This window comes from Macaca mulatta, chromosome 1 (genome assembly GCF_049350105.2).
Source record: "Macaca mulatta isolate MMU2019108-1 chromosome 1, T2T-MMU8v2.0, whole genome shotgun sequence".
Taxonomy (NCBI): domain Eukaryota; kingdom Metazoa; phylum Chordata; class Mammalia; order Primates; family Cercopithecidae; genus Macaca; species Macaca mulatta.
Window position 1 is genome coordinate 238359423 of NC_133406.1, and position 26994 is coordinate 238386416.

Here is a 26994-nt window from a genome sequence, read left to right on the forward strand (position 1 = left end):
CCCACCCTCCCACCGTCCAGGCACACCTCCCTGGGAACACACCCACGTCCTGGGCCAGCTGCGGCCGGGGCCTCTCTCCAGACCCGCACAGGCAGCTGCTTCTGCTCGGCGGAGGGAGACTGTGGACAGAGAAGCTGTGTTCACAGCAGTGCAGGAACCCAGGGCAGCCCCTGGGCACACGGGGGTGAAGACCCACCCAGAAGCTGGGGTGCTGCACAGTGGGGGGACCCTGGGAAGCTCTCAGGGAGAGCCTGGTTGGGGCCAGGTCGGGCGTAGCGTGGTGGATGCACCGAAGAAGGCTGGCTGCCCGGGGGCAAAGGGGCGAGCTCGGGGGGCATTGCGGGGAGGAACCAGACCAGATCATGGGATGCTGGGCCCCCCATCCTTGCAGGTGACAAGCTGGAGGCCACTGGAGCTGCAGCGAGGGGACCCTTCCTCTACCAGTGCAGAGTGGCCCCAAGGCCCCCTGGTTCTGAGCTCTGCCACTTGGCGGTCGAGCACATGTGGGGGGCTGTGGCATCCCTGAAGTTTCCCCAGACACGCAGGCTTCCATTCCATACAGCAAGGCAGGCAGCCACCCTCCTGTACCTTCTAGAAGCCCAGACCCAGGGGCAAGGCTGCATCTCCCAGCTGTGGCCATCCTCGAGGCTCCCAGAGCCCAGGGCGGCTTCGTCACAGCCATGGCTCCAGCCTCTGGTCCCCGGGGGCCTTGTGAGTGCCCTGCGGTTCTGACACTGTCCCTTGCCCTTGGGGTTGGCTACGCCTGTTGGAGGGGAGGCTCCTGGTGTGCCTGACCTGCCCCGACCTGGGTCACCTGCCTCCCAGGAGGACAGGCAGACATCGGCCAGGCCGGGCCCACAGAGCCCCCGCGAAGGGCAGATGCCACCGCGCCACGCTGGCCTTGATCAACTGCAAGTGAGCGACGCTCACCTGGGTCTGCCCCTTACATTTGGCAAATTGCTTTGTAGCTTTTTTTCACTTCAGGATGAAACCACATTTGTGTCAGAAGAAAAATAGAAAATGATGTTTCAATTTAGAGAGAAAAAAATTGCTGGGAACAGCAGCAGCTGCTGGGTTTCCAGTGTGCGGAGCGGTGTCCTCTGGGATTTAATTCCCAATCAGCAGCCTCGGCTTTCAGAGTCACAAAACCCACGACAGGAAATCCAGGACTGTTTTCTCCCCACGGGTGCGGCGGGCGTGGGGGTCTGCACCTCGGGGGGGCTCCTTTGTGGCTGACAGGTGCATCTTGCCGTCCATCGAGGCTGACTTTTCGGCAAGCTCTCTGCAAACACAGAAGCCCAGAGCCATCCGCTTCCTTGGTTATCACAGCAAAACCAGGGCAGGCGTCGGTGTCCCCTGGGCTTGCTGCTGGGGCCACTGAGGGCCCAAGAAGGTGGCCAGGTGGCTACCTGGCCGTGCTCCTCTGCCCATGCCCAACCCACCAGGACAGGCCCTGGGGACCCTGGGAGGGAGCAGAGAGCCGTGGCTCCCTAGGGCTGCTGGCGCCTCTCTGGCCAGCATGCTTCAGAGCCAACAGGCAGTCGGCCTTGGAGAGATGCAGCGCCTGGGCCTTGCCTGGACTCCCGCCCCAGCCCCACTCACCCTACTCCCCACGCCACATCCCAAAGTTAAAATACACACAAAATTTGAATTTTTAAAAACAAAAAGCAAAAACAGCTAGGGAGAGAAGCCTGCGGAGACAGCCTTGTGGCCACAGACACTGCTCTGGACGTGTGGTGAGGAGCCGGGTGGGAGAGGGAGGGACTGCGGGGAGCAGCGTCCAGAGACCAGGAGTGGCGAGGTGGCCACAGGCCAGGCCTCACCCAGGGACAGTGACCGTCCCCTCGAACTCTGCTTGGACAGCCCACGGTAGGGACAGAGTCCTCGGGACGGGCCACAGAACACAAGGCCTCCCGCGTCCCTTCACCCTGGCTTCTGAGTCTGCCAGTCCCCATGCCCTGGGGAGGCCACAGAGGCTGGCCCATCTGTCTGGTCCAGCTGACCTCTTGGGCAGAGTCCCAGGACCCTTTGCTGTCTTGGGGTGGGAAGACCCTGGAAGGAGGACCCAGAGCCCCCGACATGCGTCTCCCACCAGCACACCTCCCTGCTCCGGGGTGTACCCCGCCCCCATGAAAGTTCTCCCCCATTGCCTGCCCCACGCAGGCCGGAACCAGTCCCTGAGTGCCGAGCCCGGGGCGGGGTCACGTGGAAGGATAGAGGCTCATGGGCTGACCTCGGCTCGCCTGCCCCTGCTCACTGAGTCTGCGTCTGAGACTGGGCACTGATTCCTGGGCACTGGCCTCACACCCGGCACTGGGGCCTCAGTGACGGCGTGAGTGGACAGACTTACTGCAGGCCGAGCAGCGTCTCTGAGCGGAGGGCGCGGGCTGGGGACAGACGTGCTCCCAAAGGCCTTGGCAGCATGCGGCGGTGGCCACCAGCCCTGCCCGTGGCGGCCACGGTCTCCCAGGCTTCCCAGTCCTCTTGAGCAGGCTCTCCTCTGCGTGTCGGGGGGAGAGCGGGCAGCTCGTGGTGTGGAGGTGGCAACACACCGGCTTTGGGGCCAGGGTGGCCATGCCATGTGACTGTCAACACAGCCAGATATGAGCTGGGCTAAGGCCTCCTCCCAGGCTGGGCAGGGGCTCTGTTGGGCTCCTCCTGACCTGGTGGGCATGGTAGGGGCTGTGTCTGCCTCTGGCCTGCAGACCACGGCTTACTGGTGCCACCCCTGGGAACCCGAGGCCAGGTGGCAGCTCTCTGGCAAGCTCATAAGCACAGTGTCTCGGAGGTGGAGCCCCCCCAACCCCAGCCAGCCCCCTCTCCTGCCCCAGGAGGAGTCTTGAGGAGAGCTCCAGGTCCAAGCCCCGCCCGCCTCCCCGTGCCCTTCCTGTTCCTTCAACCTCCAGACAAGGGAGCAGTGGCCGTTCCTCCTTTCCTCCCACCCACGGGTTACCGAGCAAAGATGACACTGAAAGCCATCAAGCCAGTTGCTGCCATGGAAGGTGGAATCTGTGAGCCAGAGAGAGACAGAAACACACAAAGAGGCAGAGACACAGTCAGAGACAGACACAGGCGAAGACACAGAGGTAGAGAGATGGGGTGGGGGTGGGGAGGGGATGCCCGCCTCACCCCTTCAGCAGCGGCTCAGCCAGGACACCCTCCAGACCATGCCCAGGCCCCTTTGGTGTTACCAGTGGACAGCATAGCTAGGCCACAGCCATGAACCAGATGGGACCCACCTGACCTGTGTCCCCCTCCCAAAGCCTCTCCCTTTTCACTTCTGGTGCCTAGGGGGGTGTCGAGACCAGCTGTGCAGGGCAGCCCCGCCCAGGCAGGCCTTCCTGGAGGGCCAGGTGCCCAGCCCCATAGGCAGGTTCCTGCACAGCCTGGCCTGGCCTTCCCTGGGAGCCTCAGGCCTGGGCCGAGTAAGCCAGGAGTCACTGGGCCTGTGGGCTGGCTCAGCAAGACCACAGCTCAGCAAACACCACACCCATCAGCCCCCTTCTGTCCTGCCTCCAGGCCCAGAGGCAGCCAGGGCCTCCCTGATGACAGAGCCCCCAGCTGGGGCTTGCAAGGGGAGCTGCCGGCTCTTCAGCGAGCCTTGGGGAGACCGCCTGGGGCCAGGGTGCTGCCTGGCTGCCCTCTCTGCCCCCAACTTGGCCTCTGGCGGTAGCACTTGTGAAAATGCTGGACACTCCTCCTAGTACTTCCACCTCCCACCCACGGCAACCAGAGCCAGGAGCCAGGCTGGGAGCTTCCGAACACAGCTCCAGGGCCAGTGGGGCCTCCTCAGTCTGTGCACCCTCCTTCCTGAGGACCCGTGGGGAACAGAGGTAGCGGCCCACGCCAGCCCCCTAGCTTCCTTGGCTCCTGAGGTCGACCACAGCCAGGGAGGGGCCCCCATCAAGGGTCGAGGCTCTGCCCACCCCTGCCTCACGGCCCAGGAGTCCCCACGGGCAGGCCAGGATTCAGCTCTCTCAGCTCCTGCTCCCAGCTGCCCAGCCCAGCGGCTGCTCCCTGGAGACCCCTCGGGGACTGCATGTTGGCTCCCCAGTGGCCTCGGCACCACCAGTCATTCTCCCGCCCATCCCTAGCCAGGCCCACACCTGGAGACCCTGTCCTGCTGTCCCAGACCTGACCCCACTGGGTCCTCATCCACCCACACACCACGCATGTCCCCTGCTAGGGTCCCACCTGCCGGCTTCCACCTGGGGACAGGAGGACACGGCTCCACGGTCCTGCCCAGGCAGGGAGAAGCAGGCTGAGCACCATGACGCTGCTGTACTCCTGATGGGGGCTAGCGGGAGCAGGGCTCAGTGCCTGGGGGCCTTCCACAGAGCTCCAAGCAGAAGTGGCCTGGGATGCAGCCAGGCTCCCTGCTGGGAGGGCGGGTTTCAAGCCCACAGTTTAGAGCATGGGTGGGGGTGCCTGGGCTGGGGGTCCCTTGGCTGATGGCCTGAGGGGGATAGGAGGCCAGGCCTGCAGGGAGCTGGGGGCAGGTGAGAAGGAAAAACAGCTCTAAGGGGCAGGTCTCGGGAGGCCGCCTGTGTCTCATGGTCTCCTGTGGTTGGATCCACCAAGTTCCCCCAGGCCCCTCGAGTGGGCTCATGGAGAGGGGGCGGCCGGCGCCCACTTCCCCCAGCAGCGACTCGGCGGCTGGGGCCTGCGGGCCGGGATGGGGGGCGGTGGTTCTTCCCGGGAACAGACCCCCAGCCGAGCAGAACAGGGAGGCTGCTCCCCAGAGCGAAAAGCACCCCAACCCGCCAGGCTGGGACCTTCCGGGAGGGCAGGGTTGGCAGAGACCCCCCACCCGAGCTCAGCCAAGCGGCAATTCCCGCCTCCGCCGCCGGGGGTCGCGCCGCCCCCCCCCCCCCCGACCTCCCCGCGGGCGGTGAAACCCGTGAAACGCGCGCCGCCTCCGCAGGGCCCGGGGTGGGGAAGGGGGGACGAGCCGGGGAGGAGGGGGCGGCGGGGGCGGCGGGGAGGGGGAACGGGGGTGGGAACGCTTCCTGCCGCCGCCCTGCCTCCCGCAGCGGCCTCTGGGGGCGGCCGCGCCCACCGACGGGAGGAGCCACAACCTCTGAGACCCCCGCACTTCGCCCGCCTCGGGTTGGGGGGAATTCCCGCCTCGGGAGCCGCCCCCGACGCTGCAGGAAGCTCCCAGGGCCTCCGTCCCGCCCCCCAGCCCGGGTCTGCGGCTCGGACCCGCCGCCCCCAGGCCGGAAGCCCCCGCCCCGCCCCGCCCCGCCGGAATCCGAGGCGGCGGCCGCGAATCTGGGGGACGCCGCCCCGGACGGCAGGGAGGGTGGGGGAAGCGGAAGCGGCGGCGGGGGCGGGGGGGGAAACTGAGGCTGCGGGGGCGGGGGGGAAACTAAGGCTGCGGGGCTGCCCCTCCGCGTGGGGAATGGGGCCCGGCGCGCTCCGCCTGACTCGGGGCCCCCAGTGCCCCCGGACCGGGAACGGAACGGGAGTCGGGGAGGCCGCCCTGGTCCTGAGGACGCGACGCGGGGACCGGGACGTGCACCCCTCCCCACCCCCACAGCGCGGCTTCCGGCCCGGGCGAAGGAGCGGGATTGGGAAGGTTTCGGAGCCCGCGCTGCAATTTCTGGGTGGTTCCTTCGCCACCGCCTTTCCCCCGCGAGGCCGGCCTCCGACGGGGCCTCTCCAGGGTGAGGGGCAGGCCCTGGCCTGAAGCCAGAAACAGGATTTCCCCGGATGCCAGGACAGCGCCAGGGCCGGGGGCAGGCCCGGGCCCCACCGCGGGGTTTTCTGTCCTGCGCACCACTGACCCCGCAGACTCCGCGCAGGGGGCGCAGGATGGGTTGGGGGTCCCAGAGCCTTGGTCTGTCAGACCCCCAGCGGCCAGTGCAGGTCGGTGGTCATTTCAGAGTTCCGGCCACTGTCCTGTGCAGGAGTGACCCTGGAGGCCGCCTTGGGCTGGCCTGAGGGGGATTCTAAACATGGAGGGGCCAACACCGATACCTGAAAGACCCCGGCCTAAGCCTGACCCAGTGCCGGCCACACCAACTGCACCTCTCTGCGCGCCTCTGGGATCACAGAATGGGGCGGTCTCCCCCCTCCAACCCCCCAGGCCCTGGCGAGGGCAGCTCCTCCGACCATACAGCCTTTTTCCTAGGACTGTTTTTCCTTAGAAACAGGAAGCTGGGGCGTGGGCCTCACATCCCTCGGGTCCAGGCCCCACCAGGGGCAGGGCAGAGTGGGACTGGACCACAGGGCACACAGCACCTTGCCCAGCTCCTCCCCCAGGGTGGGCACAGCAGGGCACAGGGCAGTGTCCATCTGGGACTGGTGGCCTGGCCTAACCCGGGCATAGCACCGACCAGGGTCGTTTCACCCAGCCGGGGGCATCTCCATGAGGGAGGGACACACACAGCTCCATCGTGTGTCCCTGGCAAGCAGTGGCTCTGGTTCCTGCTTGCCCGCCACCCAGACCCCAGCCTGGCCAGGCCCACCTTGCAGGAGGGGCCAGAAGGTTCCAACAGCAGAGAGGGGGACAGGGCTGTTAGGGAGAATCTGGCAGGGCCAGGCCAGAGGGGCAGCAGCCGGCACTGGCCAGGGTATACGGGACACGGGACCCTTCAGGGTCCAGGGCTGGTGGCCTGCCCGGCCCCCACCAAGGCCTCTAGGCGGCCTTCGACCCTCCACACCCCTGGGCTCTGGTTCTAGGTCTGGAGGGCAACCCACCCTGGTTTCTGGGCTGAGCTGGGCAGCCAGGAGCCCACCCTTCCAAGCCAGCCAGTTGTATCCCCACGGGGCCTGAGCACTTGGCGCCCCTTTACCTGAGAGTATCCCTGGGACAGCTGCCGGAGGGGCAGGAGGCTGGTAGACACTTTTGCCTGGGCTGACCCAGGGAGCCCCTGCCTCCAGCCTCCACCTCCCCACTTCCCCACGGTTCCTTGTCCCTGGAAGTTTCTGGAACAGGCCTCCTTTGCAGCAGGAGCCATGCAGGCCAAGCCTGGGCTGTACTTCTTGCCAGTGAGAGCTGCCAGGCCCGGCCATGGGAGAGAAAGGTCCGTTCCCAGCCCAGCCGGACACCTGGCCCAGCACAGGACACTGCAAAGACAAGCCAGGCTGGCCAGGCTGCCCCTGCTGGTCCCCACCCGCAGCGGGGCCACCTGCTCCAGGGCTGGGTGCCCCAGCCATTGAAGCCCCCGCCCACCTGGCACAGGCCAGGCACAGATGGCCATCTGCGTCACTGAGACCAGGGGGTGGCAGGGCTGGGCGGGCATCCAGTCTCCAAATGTTCTGTCCTCACCCCCTCCCCAGGGTCCCCTAGGGGTGGGGTGGATAGGGCAGTTTCTGTGGGGAGGGTCAGGACCCCCCAAGGGCCAACACATCAGGGTCACGACCCCATCCTTTCCTGAGGGCAGACGGCCCTGGCCTGGGGGTGTCCCTGTGGGCTCCACATCTCATTGCAGGGGAGGCTCCATGGGGTCCGAGGCTGGGTTGCCTGGAGCAGGACCAGCAGCTGTGCAGAGGCTCCGAGAACAGAGTGGGTGGGGGCTGCCTCTTCCAGCCAGAAGGAAGTGAGGGAGTCGGAGCAGGTGCTGGGGCATGGGGGTGGCCAGGCCTGGGCCAGGATGGGGTCGGGGTCCAGGCCTGTGGGCTGGGGCATTGGGCAGAGCCCTTCATGCAGCCATGAGGGGGCGTCCAGCTTGGGGGCCCCTGGCCATGCCCTCGGAGCATTGCACTGGGGCAGGAGGGTGGGTTGAGGATGAGGTGAGGGTGGAGCCAGGTCCCCGCCCAGGCTTAGGGGCCAGGGACACGCTGGGCTGAACCAGTGGCTGCAGTGACTGGTCAGCAGTCCCCACTCCCCACTGAGGACGTGCCGGCTGCTGCCTCCCCAGACAAGGCCAGGCTGCTCGGCCGCTGCCAGCCCCCTTGACAACAGAGTGGTGAGGGAAGGCCGGCAGGACTGTGGCTGCAGGAGGAAGGGAGACCAGCACAGCTGAGACCCAAGGGTGGCCCGAGGACAGCTGTTGGTGACTGAGGCAGAAATGAAACGGGTGGGGCAGAAACTGAGGATGGAGGTCATCTTCCCCAGACCCCAGCTCTCAGGGGACTGGGAAACAGGGACTGCCAGGAACAGGGGTACTAGTACTGGGAGCTGCCCTTCCAAGGAGCTGAGGCTGGACGGCCAACCCGTGGTCCCTGCAGAGGCCCAGGCAGGTGTGAATGCTGCAAGTCCTGAGCCTGAGGATGCAGAGGTAGGGTGGCGAGAGCCATCTCTCCCTGGCACAGAGGCAGGGAGCTTCTCCCACCCTGGCCTCTTCTCCCCCAGCCCTCAGGAGACCCCTGGACCCCTTCGAACAGCTTTGGGAAGAGGGTTCTGGCCCTGGGTGATGGCTGACCTGGCTCAGCAGGTGGCCAGAGCCCTTTAAAGCTCGGAGTTTATACCCAAAGGTAAACACCAAAGAGAAACCTGGGGCAACTCGGGGAACAACTGAGCCCAGAGCAGCCCCCGCCCCCCCGCCCCCCCGCCGCGGCGTGGCTGCTGGACGCAGTGCCTCTGAGCCTCCGGGAGGGCCGACATCAAGCCCTGTGGCACTCAGCTCCGAGACAGTGCCCACGTGGCCACAGGGACAGCCCGCGAGGCCCACCCAACATCTCTGCCCAGCCCTTCCCCCACTCCTCCCCGTGGGCCCCACGGCACCTGACCGCAGGCTGCGGCTCCATGCTCACAACTGTGTCTCAGGGTCCAGCCAGCGGCACTCTGGAGCCGTCCATCCTCTGTCCCCCAGAACATGCAAGTGCCCAGGACCAGTCCACGCCCACTCCTGCTGTGGCCCATGTTCCCCTCGGCCCACACCACGGCCCACTGCCCCCAGTACCCAAGGGCCTAGCCTGGATGGGGAGGCCAGGCCCACGTGGAGTGGGTGTTTCCAGGCCTGCTGGGGTGGGCCTGTGTGGTCTAGAGGCCGCCCTGTACCCCCTCCCTGGGGGGGCTCTGTGAGGCCTTTGGGGCCCTGGAGTTGGGCAGGGAAGGAGGAAGTCCCTGTGTGCCAGTGAGGGCAGGGCCAGGTCTGTTCCAGCCCCAGGCTTGGGGGCGCTTCCCGGGGGGCGGAGAGAAGACGGGGACCCGGGAATTGTGCCGGGAGGCTGGGGAGAGGGGCTCTCCAGTCCAAGTATTTCTCAGACCACAGGCCAGATGCACCTGTCAGGGCCTGGATGGGCTGGAGATGCTGGATGTGGTGGCCTAAGAAAGCCTAGAGAGGTGGTGGCCTGGGACCCAGGACCCTAGCCTGCGGCTGTGCCTCCACGAAACGGGCGTGCGGCGGGCACCTCCACTCCCCAGAACAGGGGTCTGGGAAGGGCCCACCGTGAGGTCAGGTGGGGAGAAGGGACCTCTGTGTCTCCCTCAGGGCAGCTCGCTGGGGTCCAGGGTTCTGATGCCACCTCTCCTCTCCTCCCGCAAGTGACCTAGGAGCTCCTCAGGGAGCTGGCGACCCACCCGTTGGGGACAGGTCTGTCCATGTGGGAGCTGGACCTTGGCCAACCCCAGGTGTGGCCTCAGAGGCCCCTGTGGAGGCCCAGCCGGGAAGGCCCCATCCCATCTTCTGTCCTGGCATTGCCCTCTGTGGGGTTTTCTCCCAGCCTGGCCAAGGCCATGGTGGCCTCAAGCCGGGGCTCCAGCCACATCCAGTGCTACAAGGAGGGACTGCAAGCTCCCTAAATCGCAGGGGTTTGAAACCTCCGTGGCCTTGTCCAGCTCGGAGAAGATGGGGACGAGGCGAGAGGGCAGTTGTGCCAGGGTGGCCACCTGGACCCCATGTGCCCTCGGGGTCGATGGAAACCCCGAGGCCCACGATCTGACATGTGACAGTGCTGCCACCCACAGTGGCCTGAACGCGAGGGGGTCCCAGCCGCCCGTGTGTGGCCGGTCCAGGGAGGGGCTGCGGTGGGCACATGCACGGCTGTCCTGCAGTCCTCTCAAAGTCCTTTATTGTACAATGTCATCTGTTTCGGGGTCGGGGAAGGACTAACAGGTACACAGCGAAATAGATAAATATGCCAAGCTCTTTTTCTTTTCTTTTTAAATCAGGCATTTATAAACAAGAAAGCATACATTAATTACATAAAAATAGTTTCCGAGTAGCAGAGTAAGCATCATACTGTCGTTAGCAGCAGCGTGGGGCACGGGCAGGGGCAGGGGTCTGGGTGATGTTAAAGGTAGAGATGGAGCTTTTTCCTTAATTGAAAAAAAAGTCATTTGTGACTCCTGACTTAAAGCAAGAACAAATGTCTCCCTGGACCCTGGCGGGCTGAGGGCGGGGTGGGGGGGCGGGGCTCAGACCCACAGGGAGGGCGGGGTGGGGGGGCGGGGCTCGGACCCACAGGGAGGAGGGGGTGGGGGCGGGGCTCAGACCCACAGGGAGGAGGGGGGTGGGGGGGCGGGGCTCAGAACCACAGGGAGGAGGGGGTGGGGGGGCGGGGCTCGGACCCACAGGGAGGGGGGGTGCAGGGCTCAGTCCCACAGGGAGGAGGGGGTGGGGGGGGCGGGGCTCGGACCCACAGGGAGGAGGGGGTGGGGGGGCCGGGGCTCGGACCCACGGGGAGGAGGGAGGAAGGGAGGAAGGGGGTGGGGGGTGGGGGGTGGGGGGTGGGGGGGCCGGGGCTCAGACCCACAGGGAGGGGGGTGTCACATGGGAAACGCACACGGGTTTCTCTGTCTCCCCCGCCCCCCAGCAGGAAAGCATTTTTTTTTTTTCCTCAGTTAAAAACAGCCCAGAAAACAAGACGACTCTCAGGTAAGAAAAGAGTTTCTGAAAAAGGACCCAGCATATACATGTATAATACAACGGTGAAAAAGGAACAAGTATTTACAGGTGAACTGTTTTTACACTGGCTAGTTCTGTACGAAAAGCAGACGTTACGGGTACGAGTTAGCTGCTCCAGAGATATGAATGTTATTGCTGTTGTTTTTCCCTTCGTTAAAAATCTTCTTTCAGTATAGAAATATAATGAGAATTAAACTGAATACAAAATCACTTAGATGAAGGGCCTCACACACAGAGGAGTCAGCAGCCCACACAGCGGACACCTCTTCCCCCCTTCTGCTGAAAGGAAACTGACTCGCACCTGTGCCAAGGGAAGCCAGGCACGCACCCCTCGGGGCCTGGGACCCCAGTCCAGAGCGGCCCTGCAGCCACAGCTGTCTCCTCAGACTCAGGGCCCTGAGGGTGGAAGCAACCCTGGTGGGCTGAGCTAAGAGCTGCGGGAACTGCCTGGGAAGGTCCCCAGCTCCAGTGGCTGGTGCAGGGAGGGCCTGCCCGCGTCCGGGTCCCACTGACCGCACGGGCCTGGCAGCTGCAGGAAGGGGTGGGCCCAGGTGACACTGGCTGGACCCTCCCAGAGCCAAAGTGGGGAAGGGCTGCCACTGCAGACACAGCGCTTTCCGTTTGGGGCAAGACGGGGCGGTGGAGGCGTGGACCCAACGGTGACCATCAGGATGGAGCAAGGGCAAGGAGAGGCTCTGGCCCAGACAGAGCTTGGAAAAGTTCATCTCCCTCTGGGGTGTAAAAACTCAAAGCAAACGGAGCAAACCTGGTAGCCCCGGGGATGGGGCAGGGCCTCTACCTCACGGTGATCTTCGACCTGGCGACAGGACAGCCACACAGAAGCACGCCAACACACTTAAAGCTTTGCTCCAACTAAATCGTTTAGTTTCCCTTGAAGAAATGACTGAAAAAACACAACTCTGGTAAAACAAGGCTAAAAACAGCATTCTGCGTGTTGCATAACAAAACTGACCCTTTACAAGACACGGTAATAATGCCCGCTGACGGATCTACCTACGGCAGAGGTGTGGAATCCATGCACACAGATAGAACAACCGCAAAGAAAACAAAAGCAAAGAAAAACCCAAACAAACGCTGCATATACATGATGTCCCTTTTGCATTGCACTTTAGAAGGGGTGGGGGGCTTCAGCAGCAACCAAGACCCCCCTCAGTAAACCAAGGGCAAAACCCTGCAGGCAATTCCGCCACCCAGACGCGAGGGCTCAGCAGTCTCTGGTCTTTGCTCGTCACTGCCCCGAGGTCGTCTGTACCTGGGCGAGTAATCTCCACCTTCCGTGAGCGCGTGCAGCTGCCGTGGGTGTTACAACGGATTCAAGCAAAGAACTCCGGTAAGATCTTCTTATGTAAATAAATACCGTAACTGTAGGATGGGTAGCCGCCTCTTGTCTACTGGGAAATCATTTTTCAAGCTTGGGCATAAGAAACCTTATACAATTTGCATAAACAGGTGAGAGTAAACGAGATTATTTGGAATAAATGCAAGGAACTTATTCTGAGAGTGGCAGATTCAGTCGCTACTGAAGACAGATATTTTGGGGGTAAAAAGACACGAGTCAGGATTTGCTGTACAAGATGCTGGAAGGCACAGAACGACCCCCGAAGTTCAGTTTTTGCATTTTCGTTTTCTTGTGATTCCCTTGTTCAACCAAGCACCAGAGGGGGTTTCTAAGCACTCGAGCACTTAGGATTTGACTGCTCTATAAATCGGTAAAAACCTCAGTTCACTGGGGAATAGAAAGGGAAGGTTGTTGACAAAGTGCAGTTCTAAATATACGTTTAAATGAACAAAAAAAAAAAAGAAAAATTGAAATAATGCTGTTTTGTTCCAATGCTGCAGCCTCAGTCCCAAAATGAAGGGAGCGATGTTTGCCGAGCTGAAAATTGATCGCCCGGTCAGGCGGCACGTGTGCCCGGAGGGGCTGAGGGTGTGACCGCCAGCCACGGTCACCACCTGACGCAGGTCAGTGCCTCGTGGTGGAGGAGCCTGGGCAGAATCACGGGGTGCAGAGGAGCCGAAGACCGTCCCCTCAGCTCTGGGGCAGCTCCTGTGCGGCTCTGCACCTCCTGGTACCCGTGGGGGCAGCGCTGGCATCGATGGCGACATGGCAGGCGGGGTGGGCGTAAGGCGGGCAGTGTTCGAGCTCATCTCGCACGCGGCACTGTCCCTGCTCTCCCTGGCAGCAGCAGGAAGACCTGGGTCCTTGTCGCTGAAAAAATAGACTCTGAAGAAAAACCCCTGCTGTCCTCACGCAGCCGCGGGCAGATGAGCTGTGATGGCTTCCCCGGGTGGGGAGGGTGGGGCGGCCGCCACCCCCACTCCGTTGCGGGTCTTCAGATGGCGTTATGTGTTGGGGGCTTTTAAAAGTTAGTCATTTAAAAATGTGTTGATTTTCTGAATTTCAAGTCTCCTTACTGGTTTTAAATAGCTTATAACAAAGTGTAAATGTTAGAATGTTCTAGCAAGCAGAGGACCAGCATGCCGCCGAGCTGGCCCGGTCTCCAGCTGCCGTTGGGGGACACGGCTTGCTCACTTGAACTTGGCCAGTAGAAAATTTTGCAGTGGATTCCAAAACTACATGGTTACAAACACTCGCTTGGTAATAGGCACAGTAAGACGTTGTGCTGTGTGGGCGGGCTGCAGGGGCGCGGCCGGGCAGAGCTGCACCGCCCAGCCGCGCCCCCTGCACCCGCGTTGTCGGCGGCGCCGCGGTGGCAGGCACGGAATCTAGGGCTCCAATTCCGCAGCGCCCTCGCTGCCCGCAGCCTCGGGGCGGGCCCGCGGCCACAGCTGCTCCTGCAGCTCCTTCACCACCTTCTCCAGGTGCTCCCTGGCCTCGCGCTCCCGCAGCAGGTCCGCCCGCAGCTGCTCCCGGTCGGCCTCCGCGTGCTGCAGCTTCACCTGCAGGTCTTCGATCTGAAAGGGAGCTGCGTGGTTAGCGTCTGCTCGCTGCCCTGCCCAGGCCCGACGCTGCTGCCCCCACCGCAGGCTCCTGCACCGCTCCTGTGCCTCCCCCATGCCACGTGCCGGTCCCTCCTCCACCTGCCGGGACATAGGCTCACGAGACAGGACCCAGCAACCACCCACCCTGTGCCCGTCAGGGCGCGCACTGATCACGGTCCCGGCCCTAGATTCTGCTCCAAGGCCTTTCCGGCTGCGCAGGGCTGGCCACCAGGGCCCACGGTGGCCCCATGCGGTCTGGGCTCCACGCCCGCCGCGCCACGTGCCTCAGTCTCCCCACCCGCATACCTGGGCCGAGTACTTGGCGCGCAGGCGGCCCGCCTCACAGCCCTTGTCGCACACCCGGGCCTGCCGCGCCTGCTCCAGCTCCCGCTTCAGGCGCAGCCGGGACTCGTTGGCCTCTTTCATCTTCTTCTCGTTCTCCGCGCGGAGGCGCTCGATCTCCTTCCGCAGGTTCCGCTTGGCCTCGGTGGCCTCCCGCAGCTTCTCCTTCTTGGCCACGCGCAGGAACTCCAGCTCCTGGGGGCCAGGGACGGCTCAGGGTCACTTCCCAGCCGGTCCCAGCGCCGCCCCCCAACCATGGCCAGCAGCCCCCAGCCCGCCCCGTGGGGTCAACCATCTGGCAATGTGCCCTCGAGCCCCGCCCCCAGTGCCCCATCTGTGCCCAACTCGTGTGGTGCCCCCACCCCACAAAGGCTTTTCAGACCCCCATCCTGAGTTTCTGCCAGGCCTGCGGCAGCTGTGCTGCACCTGGGGGCCTGAGTCAGTCACACTTGAGGCTGCAGCAGGGCCCTCCCCTGACATCCAGGGCCATGTTCCCCTTGAGGGCAGCCAGCCAAGTAGGCCCCGGCTCCCACCAATGTGAGGAGGGCAGCCTCAGACGTCGCACCATCTGAGGGCCCTGGGTCTCCCCACGCGGCCAGATGGAGACATCCATCCACTGGGCGCCTCCACAAGCCCCCCGCCTCCCCATGAAAATATCCGTGTGACTCACACCCCACGCTGCAAACACCACATGAATATGCATGTGGGAAATCACACCTCCAACCAGAATCAAGGACAACAGTGGCGGGGGACGCGCTGGGGCGAGGGACTGGCACGCGCAAGGGGGCACGTCGACAACCCTGCAGCTCTGAGGGCCGACGGGGTTGTGTTGTGCTAAAGCCCACGCCGCGGAAGCTGCCAGACACCGCTGAGGTGTGAATTTAGCGAGGCTGGGGCCGGGTGAAGGCCGGGCCACCCGCACACCTCTCCCCGCAGGCAGCCCTGCCTGTGAACTGCGCCTCCCTCAGTCAAGTCAGAAAGAAACCTAAACAACGTAAAAGGAGGCGCGAGACCGGAGCTGCAGCGTGAGAACCGTGAGGCAGAGCCCAGAGAAGCAGCATGTGCAGGTGGGGTGTGCGCGCGGGCCGAGCCCTCTCCTTCCTACTTGGGAGGCCTGGCAGGAGCCGCCTCCTGGAATACCAGGCTTTAGGAAGCACACCCCTCACGCCTGTTTTGCAGAAGCCAGGTCTTGCTGGCGGAGCGCGTGAACACCCACTCCTGGAGCACACAGAGCAAGGAACTGTCTCCGTGCAGCTGCTCCCGACTCTTTCTGCCACTAAAAATAGCCCGGCCTTCTTTATACCAGAGGAACACGGCTACTTCCTTCGTGGGGCCACCACACAGGGTGTGTGATCCTGATGGGGAAAGCTGTGGTCAAGCCAAATGCAGGGGCCTCCTGGGATGTCCATCGGCCTGGGGACACTGAGGGGCTCACCATACCCAGAGCTGCAGCTTTCGGGAGACGGACCCCCAAGGTCCCAGGCAGGCCCACTGAGGTGGAGGCGGAGAGGAGCACATGGCGCAGCCAGGAAGGGAGGAGGCATCACCTGTGCCCGTTCACCTAGTGGAGGCTGTGCTCACCGCCCGCGCCCTGGACCTCCTAGCGCCACCCGCCCTGCTCACCTGGTGGAGGCTGCGCTTGGCCTGCAGGGCTGCGCTGAGCTTCTCCTCCTGCTTCACGCGCATCTTGACCACCTCATGCAGGAACTTCTCTTTGGCTTCCTTGGTGTCCAGGCCGCCCTCCAGCGCCTGCCGCAGGTGCTCCAGCTCCGCCTCCAGCCCACTGGGGGTGTCGGCAGGGGCCGCGGCATCAGGGACGGCCGGGGGCAGGGCACGCGCGCCCGGGGAGCCCAGGTCCTTGGCGGAGCTGGATGAGGTAAAGGACGGGGAAGAGAGCGAGGACAAGGAGGAGGTGACTGAGGAGGAAGCAGAGACAGAAACGAAGTCACGGAAGTGCCCGGCAGCTCCACATCAGGGAGACGCGCCGCTCCCAGAGGAACCTGCGAAACACGGGGCCGCCGAAGCACCCCCAGGCAACCAACCCCCTCAGCCGGTGCCACGCCCACAGCCCACGGCCCACAGGTAGGCACAGAAAGCGACTCACACGTACATTCCTCCCTGCTTTCAACTTCCACCTCGGCCTCCGAGTCCTTGTCCTCCTCTGGGGCAGCCACGGGTGCCAACGTCTCTGGGGCTCCTGGGGTGTCCACAGTCAGCTTCCGCTTCCGAGGCTGGGTGCAAGTGGCGAGAGGCTCGGGGGCCCGGGAGACGGCAGCAGTACATGGAGGGCTGCTCACAACCTTCTGCTGGGCCGGCGGTGCGAGGGCCACGTTGGGGGCCACGGCTGTCTCAAAGCTCTTGTAGGAGTAGAAGCTGGAGAGGCAAACGGGTGTCGGGAAGGTACCTCTGTCCCCAAGAGCCACCCAGACCCATCGTGGCACACACCCGCTCTGAAGGTGTTACAGAGGAAAGACTTTCTCTCCCAGCTCTGATTCTTAAAGTCAAGCTTTCAGTTCCTAAGAACCCATAAGTATTTTCTACTTGCTGGGTATCTCGCACAGGCCAGACACAGGCCGACCACCACATCAAGAGGCTGCGCCCAGCAGACAGGGCTCCACCCACGACTCCACCCAGAACACAGGGAACGCTCTAGGTGTGCTCACCATCATGACGCCAGCCAAAGGAACCAACACTGAGACTGCCCTGACCAAAAGGCGGCAGGTCTGGGCACCCAGCCTGCAGAAACATGGGCGCGTCCGCGTGCACAGCCCTCGTGGGGCCTCCCCCGTGGCCAGAAACACCTGTGAATGGTGCCCACTCACCTGTCTCGGATGAGGGCCGGGAGGTGTGGGGAGAGCTCCTTCTCACTCGCTGACACCGCGGGGGACCAGGGTCGGAAAGCAGAGAGGCGCTGGCGAGGGTGAACACAGCCCAAGCTCTGTCGAGAGAGTCGTCTGTGTGAGTGACCAGGAGAAAAGCCACTTCACGTCCCCGAGGCTGTGCCGGGTGCCAGCCCTCAGTGGGGGGCAGACAGAGCCGCCAGCCGCTGGGTCTGCCCAAGGAGAAGGGCCCAGTACCCACCACCCACCACCCCAAGGACCCTGACAGGCCCCACAGCACCTTATTGGAAGAGCCGGCCAAGGTCCGCAGCCAGCTGGACGGCTTGTCCTTTTCGGAAGGCGCGGGGGACTGGGAAGAGGTGTCATCTGTTTTGGGTCTTATGGAGGCCGGGGGCTCAGAGGAAACCTGCGATCAATGAAAGGACTTGTTGGCACATCTGGTTCCCAGGGCATGGTCCCTCCACCACCCTGTGGCCAGCGTGGCAGTCACAGCCCCAGGCACTCTGGCCATGAAGGACCCTGAGTGGTGCCCAGGGCATGGTCCCTCCACCAGCCCGTGGCCAGCGTGGCAGTCACAGCCCCAGGCACTCTGGCCATGAAGGACCCTGAGTGGTGCAGAAGGCAGATTCCATGGCACCCCCCAGGAGGCTGAGTCCACTTTGCATAAAGGCCCTTGGGTCACGCGCAACAGGTGCATGGAGGCTGTGCTGAGGAACAGGTCATCTCCGACAGAACAAAGCGGACCCTGTCCTGCCATTCCGGGTGACCTCACCCACGGCTGCAGCAGGTTTCAGATGGAGAACCAAGACCCCTTCCACAGCAGCTCAGCCTGGCCCGGAGTCCCTCGTCCTTCTCCTGCCAAACCCCTTTCCAAGAACCCGAGTGTGTTCTCAGAGGGTGCCCATGCTGGGCACTCAGCTCAAACAGCCACAGCGCGGTGAGAGCCACTCACGACAGATGCGTCTGGGAAGGGCAGCTGTGGCACGGGTGGTTCGTGAGAAGGGGACACTGTGTCCCTGTGGGCCACTGGCACCAGTGCATTGAAGAGTGGGCATTCTGGCTACCCCCTCCCCACAGGAAGGAAACATTTTCAAAACGAAGGACACCATCCCCGAAGGAGCCTTGGTCTACAGGATGGCACCACACACACCTTTTCCTCGTTCCCTGCCAGCCCTGCTGCTGGAGGAAGCTTAGCGAAGGTGCCCGGACCCAGCCCACCCAGAACCAGGTGTTGTGTGTCAGGTACCCAGGCACATCCCCCAAGAATCAGTGAATGATACAGGCTGTGTGCTGGGGGCCTGAGCCGGTACATCCAGCCTCAGGCAAACATGAACTCCCCCAGCCCTGTGGCTGGAGATCCCTGAGACACGCTGCCCACAAGGCACAAATGAGACCCAAGGTCTCTTCCCAAGCAAAATCACAGGGCAGTCTCTGTACGACCAAGCATTCCTCTACTGCCAAAGACCCCACAGGACAGCACAGAGTTCCCAGGGCAGCTGGTGCCAGGTCTACACCACGGGCCAGTGCAGAAGAGGCCACACAGGGCAAGGGACCCTTCACGGGGTGAGGTCCTGCTCACTCTGCTGAGGCCAACCTCAAGCGGGGGCAGCACAGTGGGGCGGTGGGGGCGCTGCCCTTGCCCTCAGCCAGAAAGCCTTGGTGGACAGAGCACACTCAGGGCCGGGGGCTCTTCCCACCTCCAGGACTCCAGGAGGAGACGCGGCATCAGGAACCAGCCTCCTGGAGGCAGCAGGGACCCTGCTTCCCTAAGGAGAAGGTGGGGCACAGGGCAGGCTGTCCAACAAGGTGCCCCAATTACGGGGATGGAGGGCCCTGGGGGAAGATCTGGCCAAAGCCTGTGGCCTCCCCTGTAGAACGTGCACGTACCCTGCAGCCCTCAGGGAACAAGCAGGGTGGGGCCAGGGGAGGGGTGGGTGCCTGGCTCTGACCTGGGCCCAAGGGAGAAAGGTAAGTGTTCGGGCACAGGGCCGTGGACGCAGGGCAGGCAGCCCCTGAAGGCTCACGCAGCCCTGGCTGTGGACGGTTTTTTTCAGAGACACTAAAACAGCTGTTCAGGAAAAAAGACACCGAAAATACCCCCTCTATGTGGTAGCTTTCGAGGGGAAGTTGAGTGTTGGTGACGTCTGGCGGAGGCCCTGACCGCAGGGTGCCGTGCCTGTGCCCAGCAGGGGCGGGTGCCATCCTAGCTGCAACAGAGCCCCTTCCGGAATCATGCAGACCCTCCCAAGAGGCACAGAAGGCCGAGGACGCCCAGCTGGGTGGAGCTTCCTGTCTAAGCAGCCACTGAAGCGGGCGCGGAAATTCGGCTCAGTTCTCACCCGGGGAAAAGCCACAACAGCCGGCGCTGACTCCGGGAGACTCAGAGACTCCTTGAGGGGAAAGAGTCAGACGCCTCAGGCCACCTCCATGACAGCCAACATCTGAGAACACGGCTCTGTCTGGCGGGGCCCCAGCAGCTGCCCTGTGGAGGTGGCGGGAGGACCATAGGCCCAGGACCCCGACCCCCATCCGCTCAGTGGGGGTGGCCGAGGACCCTGCAGATCTGGAGGGTTGAGGCAGATGGGCTGGGGCCATCCTTGGGGCCAGGGAGCCTCCTGGTCTTCAGGGGGCCAGGACGAGCCTTCGGAGACATGACTCCGTTAAGACCCCGGATCCTCATCAGGCACTCCCCAGCTCTCGGAGCGGGCTCTCTGCAGCATCACGAGGGGAATGTGTAAACAGAGGGTGTCTGCACCCTTGTGGGCCGGCCGGAGGAAGTGACAGTCTCAGAGGGACTGTTACCTGAGCAGTATTGGTTTCTCAAAGCCCCAGGAAGCAGACAGCCGTCTTCAGGCCTGGGATGCCACCCGCCCTACCAAGGCCCCCGGGGGCCCCAGTGTCAGCTGTCGGTCAGGGACAAAACCACACCCAGTGACAGACGGCTGAGTCTTCCTCTGGGAAGAGCAGCTACAACCGCTGGCCTCTGGTGTGACCCTTCTTGGGGCTTCAAAACTAGCCCTTGGAGCCCACAGGCCATGAGGCAGGAGCACGGCTCTGGACCTGACACACCAAAGCAATGGGGCTGGGCCATCCCAAAGCCCTTCAGGCCACTGTCAGCTTGCACAGCGGAGGCCAGCCGACACGCCGCACTGCCCCGTGGCCACTTCTCCTCCTGGGGTCCTTCCCCACACCCCGACAATGACCAGGCAAGCTACCTGGACAGCAGGCACCCGGGGAACGAGTGTGAGCTTGCACCCATGTGCAGGTGCCCCCCTGCCAGGGCAGGGCTGAGGAACAGTGGGCCCAAGGTTGTGGACACCCTAGGCCCTCTGACGGAACAGTTCTTGCCCAAAGCCCAAAGGACCTATGCAGAGGCGGTGACCCAAACAGGTGAGGAGCTGGCAGTGGCCGCCTGCCCAGAACGGGGCAGCCACAGTATACTGCTACAGGCAAGCCAGCGGCTCCCCATGGGGGGTGTCCCAGAAAAGACGCTCTCCAAAAATGCACACCCCACCCTCGGGGGCCCTGCGTATCAGGCCTGCAAGGTGCAAAGAACAGAGAAGAGCCACCAAGAAGGCCTTGGGACCCTTTCCTGCCTGGTATGTGCAGACGCTCAGGGCTCAGAGCAAAATACTGACCCATTCCCTGCAATGAGGAAAGGGAGTTTGGAGGTCACAGAACTGCCATCTCCCTTCCCCAGGCCCCTGGCTCAGCAAGAGTGGGGGCTGCTTCTCCTGCCAGATCCCACAGGGTCCAAACACACAAGAGCTCAACCCCAGAGACCAAGGAGAGGCTCCACGTCCCCTACCCTGGCAGGGAGGCTGGAGTCCTGGACGGCTGCCGAGGGAGACGCCGCAGAGGCGGAGGGCACTAACCCGAGACTGAATACAGCAGCGGTTACAGCTGGCCTCCGTCCCCAGGCACCTGAGCCACCCCAGACAGGCTGAACCCAGTCTGCACATGTCCTAATGACAGCTCCTCCCAGGGCACCGAGAGCCCGGGTGGTCAGCTCAGCCACCTCCCCCACTGTGGCCTCAGCACCGCTCACTTCCAGAGCCTGTGAGGAGGACATGGGCACCAGCTGTGCCCCGCCCACCCATGTGGTCCCGAGGCAGGGACGGTCACTCGAGTCCCTGAGCAGCTGTCCAGAGCTCCGGGCTGCTTCTCTCACACTGAAGCTGAATGACAGGGCTCAAGGCCACATCCCCGCCCTGCTGGCCACTCGGTGCTGAGGGTCGTTGCCTCGAACCTTCTGGGGACACTGGGGTTTGAGTCAACCTTTGCTGAGAGGATTCACACCCAAAATCAAAACAACCACACGTAGAGCCTGCTGTGAACCTCCAGGACCACCCGGCGTCCACCCACCCTGGGCTCACAGGCACCAGCGGGCAAGGCTCCACCGGACGACAGAAGGCAGATCCCACACCAGGACCCCCCCAGAGCAAGACTCCGGGGAGGCGGTAGTGAGTGGTGGGCAGAGAGGGGCGCACAGCAGCACTCATGATAATGTCAACACAACTTCCTCCAACCACAGGGAGAACCACAGGGGACTTCGCAGAGTGGAGAAAACCAGTTTCCTGTTCAACCTGCAGCCCAGCGACCTGTCACGAGGGCACCAGCCTCAGTCACCCCAGGGCCCCGATGTCCAGTGGCCAGATGTGCCCCCATGAGGGGCACAGCATGTATCCGGCTGAAACAGACATTGAGGCCTCTGTGGCGTCAGTTTCGCGTGTGAACGACGCACAGTGGCAGAGCGGTTGTGCATCCCACAGGTCAGTCCAGGGACCACCGCCAAGCTCTGTGGGTCAGGCTTCTGTCTCCACACCTGCACGGACACTCGGCCCACGACCACCTGGTGTCAAAACTGCAGCCTGGTGCGGGGATGGGCCACTCTACGCCCCAAGGCCTGCTGCACAGCACAGCCCGCCCTGCATCCCCTCCCATGCGTCCCACTCAGTGTCTTCTCCTGCCAGGCTGCAGCCATGGGGTCAGGGGACCCTCCAAGGGAATGCACACGCCACATGGAGAGGCCAGTCTCTGACCCACTCACGCACACCAAGCAGGCCCAAGCCTCCTCTCGTCAGCATGCAGCGTCCGCACCCAGGCACAGCTGCCACGACGGAAACAGGGGGGAAACGTGCGGCCAAGGGCCGGGAAGTCCTGTAGATGCCGATGCTGCCTCGCAGGGTGAGTCCGTGAGCGCCAATTCATCTCTGTACAGGGGACACCGGCCTGTGGAGGGGATGGCTGCCACCAACAGGCAATGCCATGGAGTGGCGCAGATGTTGTAGGTACCAAGAAGTCTCCAGAAGCTGCCAGCCACAGGCCACATGGCGGGTGCAGCCCGGGGGCCACAGCAGGTGGAACGGCAGGATCACCCCAATCCAGGTTCTGTGGCGATCGCCTGTGCTGGCGTTCTGACGTTCCCAAGAGGCTGCCTGCAGCGTGGTGAGCGGGCTGGGTGCCCAAGGTCCTGCCTGCGGCCCTGCTCCCGAAGTACGTGGCCCAGAAGCACTCTGCTGTGGTAAGCTTTTCAGTGTGGCTGAAAACCCGTCTGCTATGCCTTAAAAGGATACAACCCAAACTTCAGCCGTGGGCCCAGTGTGGTGGCTCATGCCTGTAATGCCAGCTACTTGGGAGGCTGAGGTGGGAGCATCTCTGGACCTCGAAAGGTGGAGGCTGCAGTGAGCTATGATCCCACCGCTGCACTCCAGCCTGAGCAACACAGCAAGACCGTGTCTCCAAACAAACTCTGTGGTTTTCAGACCATCTTGCCACATTCTTCAAGTGGAGACAGCCTATGCCCACACCAAGAGCCTGGGTGGGTGCCTGGCACCTCAAGTCAGCATCTCCAAGGGAGGCCACCAATTCTCACCCGCAGAGGCCACGGGCCCTGTGGGAACAGCACCGTGTGCTCTCATGCCCCTCGCTGCAAAGACGGTTTTTGTGCATGGCCTCCTTAAACGTTTCCCAGAAACCATTTCCCGGACTGAACCGTCCGTGGAGCCGAGGCTGCGACTGCACGTGAAGGTTTTCATAGCAGGAACGCACTGGCCTCAGTCCAGACTCCCGCCCCCACAGAAGTGCTTCGATGACACCAAAGCACAAGGAACAGACAGAAAACAGAACAACAAGGCTTCCCAGAAAACAATCATGACATTTTTGTGCTTCAAAGGGCACCATCGAGAAAGCGAAAAGACAGCCCACAGGATGGAAGGGAAAACGTGCAAACCCGGTATCTGACAAGGGACCAGATTCAGAACACGTGAAGAACTCTACAAGTCAGCAAGGAAAACAGAATACACAACCCCATTTCCAAATGGGAAAGAACTCGAGTAGCCACTTCTCCAAACAGGATGCCAACATCCAGTAACCACACGCAAAGCTGCCTGACATCATTCACTGTGGAAACGCAACCACACCGCAGGGAGACGCCGACTCAGGCCCACAACGATGGCTTGAATTGGGTTGGTTGGTTTGTTTTTGAGACGGAGTCTTGCTCTGTCACCCAGGCCGGAGTGTAGTGGCGCTATCTCAGCTCACTGCAGCCTCAACCTCCCAGGGCTCAGGCAATCCTCCTGCCTCAGCCTCATGAGTAGCTGCGACTACAGACATGTGCCACCATGCCCAGCTAATTTTTTGTATTTTTTTTTTTTCTAGAGACAAGGTTTTACTTTGTTACCCTGGCTGGTCTTGAACTCCTGGACTCATGTAGGTAATTTGCCCGCCTCGGCCTCCCAAACTGCTGGGACTACAGGCATGAGCCACCGCGCCCGGCCTAGAATTTTTTAGTTTGGACAATGATGACATGGAGACACAGGGACCCCTATGAACTGCTGGGAGGAATGTACGATTATTTTGCTGCTGTGGAAAACAGCCTGGCCAGTCCTCGGAAGCTTTAACACAGTTACATCGCCCAGCAATTCCAGTCCTGGGCGTACACGCAGGTTACTGAAAACACACATCCACACGACAGTTTGTGCACGAGTGCTCACAGCAGCGAAGCAGAGCTGCCCAAGTGTCCGGGGACAGATGACGGGATAGACAGATTGTGGTCTCTGTCTCACAACGGAGTATGACTCAGCCATGAAAAGGAAGGAAGGAGCCTTGGAAATACTGTGCCAACGCTGGACACAGCCACACGTAGCCCGGACACACAGCCACGTGTGGCCCAGACACTGCCACGTGTGGCCCGGACACACAGTCGCATGTGGCTGAGACACAGTCATGCATGGCTCTCATACACACAGCTACGTGTGGCCCAAACAAGGTCACATGTGGCCCAGACACACAGTAACTCGTGGCCCTCATATAGTCACATGTGGCCCAGACACACATACAGTCAGTCACACGTGGCTGAGACACAGTCATGCATGGCTCTCACACAGCCACGCGTGGCCCAGATACACACAGTCACATGTGGCTCTATGGAATGACCAGGACAGGCCAATCACCAAGATCAGTGTCGGATGGGGTTTGGGACCTGGGGAGTGACGGGTCATGTGTATGGAGCTTCTTGTTGGGGCTGACAAAAATGTTCTCAACTTTGATGATGATGGTTAAACCATTAAACTATATTCTGTGGAAGGAAAAAATTTTATGGTATGCAAATTATATCTGAATACAGTCTTAATTTTTTTTTTTTTTTGAGACGGAGTCTTACTTTGTCGCCCAGGCTGGAGTGCAGTGGTGCGATCTCGGCTCACTGCAAGCTCCACCTCCCAGGTTCACGCCATTCTCCTGCCTCAGCCTCCGAGTAGCTGGGACTACAGGCGCCCGCCACCACGTCCGGCAAATGTTTTGCATTTTAGTAGAGACGGGGTTTCACCGTGTTAGCTAGGATGGTCTCGATCTCCTGACCTCGTGATCCGCCCGCCTCGGCCTCCTAAAGTGCTGGGATTACAGGCGTGAGCCACCGCGCCCGGTGAATACAGTCTTAATTTTAAAAATCTATTTAAAAAACAAAAATATGAGAGTGAATTCTTGGTCGAAAGCCAAACTGTCGAGGTGAATGGTTTTCACCACAGCACGGCCCTCAGAGCAAGACAGGATGAGATGCCTGGGAGCCAGGGGGGCGCTCGGCTGGCATGGAGGAACCAGAGGGGCGCTCGGCTGGCATGGAGGAACCAGAGGGGTGCTTGGCTGGCATGGAGGAACCAGAGGGGTGCTTGGCTGGCATGGAGGAACCAGAGGGGTGCTTGGCTGGCATGGTCGCTGCTGCGACAGGGAGGGGCAGCTCCTGGCACAGGGCTGCCACATTGCCACACCTGTGTGGACACACAGGACACCAGGAAGGCTCCAGGTTTGAGTCTTTCGCAGCTGTTTGGGGTCAGGCAGCGCTTATTTGCCACAAAGCCCACAGTGCAGCTTTACCTCTGGAAGCCTAGTTTTTCACCTTCTAAAGCCCATCAAGAAAAGAAAGCTCCATCTGAGCCAGGGGCCTGACGTCCAGTTTAGGGAACATTCTGGTCCCTGTCACCAAGGCCATCCCACAGAGCCCTGTCACCACCCTGAGGTCAAGTTTCCTTTTCAGAGGGGCCCCACTGGGTGGGAGTGGCCTCCACCCCAGGCACAGGGCGTGGCAGTCATGATGCTGTGGAGGGTGGGTCCTGCCCTGCTGGGGGTGCTGCCTGGTGCGGACCCCAGCCCAGGTGCCAGGAGACTGGCAGACAGGGGCCTGAGGGCCCTGGGAGAGCAGGTGGCTCTCGGGGAGACAAAAATGTGAGAAGCAGCTAGAGGAGGGACAGCCAGGCCCCCAGAGGCCTCCCTGCCATGGGGACAGACATGCATAGCCACCCCCGGCAGCCAGCACCTCCCACAGCTTCTGGGCAAGACCGAGGGGCTGGCATCTACACGCACCCACGTTCAGTGGAGGACGTGACAAGGTGGCCCTGGATAAGGCCCAGTGGGGCAGCAGGTGGGTCTGGGCTTACAGGTTCCCTGAGACAGCTAACCGGCTCGGGGGAGGAGGACACAGCACGACGTGGTCTTCTTCCTGCCAGAGAGGTCAGGCTGGTCTCTGGGGCCCGCATCCCCGCTCATGGCAGGCACGGCCTTGAGCCCCACCTGGGTGAACGAGGGCAAGACACAGGTTCAGACAAACCCCACAGCCAGAGACGCTGCTGCTGCCCATGGCAACAGGCAATGCAGCTGTGCCCGGGGCCCCCTGCGACCCCTTGTCCCCCAGGGTCATACCCCTTCCACAGCACCCCCAACCCGACTCTGTCCCCAACCCTGCTCCCCACCGTGCCCAGACACCACCAAGTTGACACTGACACCTCCGTGAGTCCGTGAGTCCTGTCATTATCTTGTTGGCCATTAAAGAAAGAAGGTGGCCTCCAGCCCCCAGCCATGAAACAACTCCTGATCTTGGGGGCTGGAGCCAGGAGCTCCTCGGAAAGGTCGGGAAGGACCAAGCCGCCCCACCAGTCGGCAACAGCACACCTGAGGCTAATGAAGCCCTTTCACCAAAGCTACAAGAGCAACCTGAAAACCATGTCCAGGAATCTCACAACGCCATAACTTAGAGATTAAATTTTAAAAAGAGTTCCTTTTTCAATAGGCAGGATTTTTTTTTTTTTTTTTTTGAGTCAGAGTCTCGCTCTGTCGCCCAGGCTGGAGTGCAAAGGTGTGATCTCAGCTCACTGCAACCTCTGCTTTCCGGGTTCAAGCCATTCTCCTGCCTCAGTCTCCCGAGTAGCTGGGATTACAAGCGCCTGCCACCGCACCCGGCTAATTTTTGTATTTTTAGCAGAGACAGGGTTCCACTGTGTTAGCCAGGATAGTCGCGATCTCCTGACCTCGTGATCCGCCCGCCTCAGCCTTCTAAAGTGCTGGGATTACAGGCTAAGCCCCCGCGCCCGGCCAATAAGCAGATTTTAATACAGAATTCAGCTACTAAGTAGCATTTCCAAGTTAGAAAAAGTAACTGCAGATTGAGAACTCAGATGTGACCAACACTTCTATCACCCACAGGTTCTGGGTGAAGAATAGTAAAAACACACGATTTTTATCACATCAACCTTGCTGAGGTTCCCTCACCCACAGAG

At 62.0% G+C, this 26994-nt stretch overlaps 2 protein-coding genes and 1 long non-coding RNA gene across 5 annotated transcripts in view; 1 reads left to right on the forward strand and 2 right to left on the reverse strand.

Moving 5' to 3' along the window:
- Positions 1 to 996: 996 nt before the first annotated feature.
- LOC114674399 (uncharacterized) lies at positions 997 to 4921 on the reverse strand. The gene is made up of 4 exons (XM_077980162.1): positions 4195 to 4921; positions 2954 to 3009; positions 2351 to 2585; positions 997 to 1282 (listed from the first exon to the last, which is right to left on the reverse strand). Exons 1-4 carry the CDS (start codon positions 4270 to 4272, stop codon positions 1034 to 1036), a joined length of 618 nt encoding a protein of 205 aa, XP_077836288.1. The 5' UTR covers positions 4273 to 4921; the 3' UTR covers positions 997 to 1033.
- Positions 4922 to 11662: 6741 nt separating this feature from the next.
- The window catches only part of SKI (SKI proto-oncogene), an 82643-nt gene continuing 67311 nt past the window's right edge, over positions 11663 to 26994 (reverse strand). The window contains exons 2-7 of one of the 3 annotated variants that reach the window (XM_028841065.2): positions 17226 to 17351; positions 16928 to 17043; positions 16210 to 16478; positions 15729 to 16021; positions 14070 to 14300; positions 11663 to 13736 (exon numbers count right to left, since the gene is read on the reverse strand). In XM_028841065.2, coding sequence (XP_028696898.2) covers positions 13548 to 13736; positions 14070 to 14300; positions 15729 to 16021; positions 16210 to 16478; positions 16928 to 17043; positions 17226 to 17351 — 1224 coding nt within the window. In that variant the 3' untranslated portion in view covers positions 11663 to 13547. Of the gene's footprint in view, positions 13863 to 14029; positions 14301 to 15728; positions 16022 to 16209; positions 16479 to 16927; positions 17044 to 17225; positions 17352 to 26994 lie in introns of all 3 variants that reach the window. The other 2 variants (XM_077979623.1, XM_015135489.3) reach the window with 2 other exon arrangements.
- Positions 24868 to 26994, forward strand: part of LOC144337171 (uncharacterized) — a 50462-nt gene continuing 48335 nt past the window's right edge. Inside the window, exons 1-2 of the long non-coding RNA XR_013409896.1 lie at positions 24868 to 25079; positions 25136 to 26775. This is a non-coding gene — a long non-coding RNA (uncharacterized LOC144337171). The remainder of the gene's footprint in view (positions 25080 to 25135; positions 26776 to 26994) is intronic.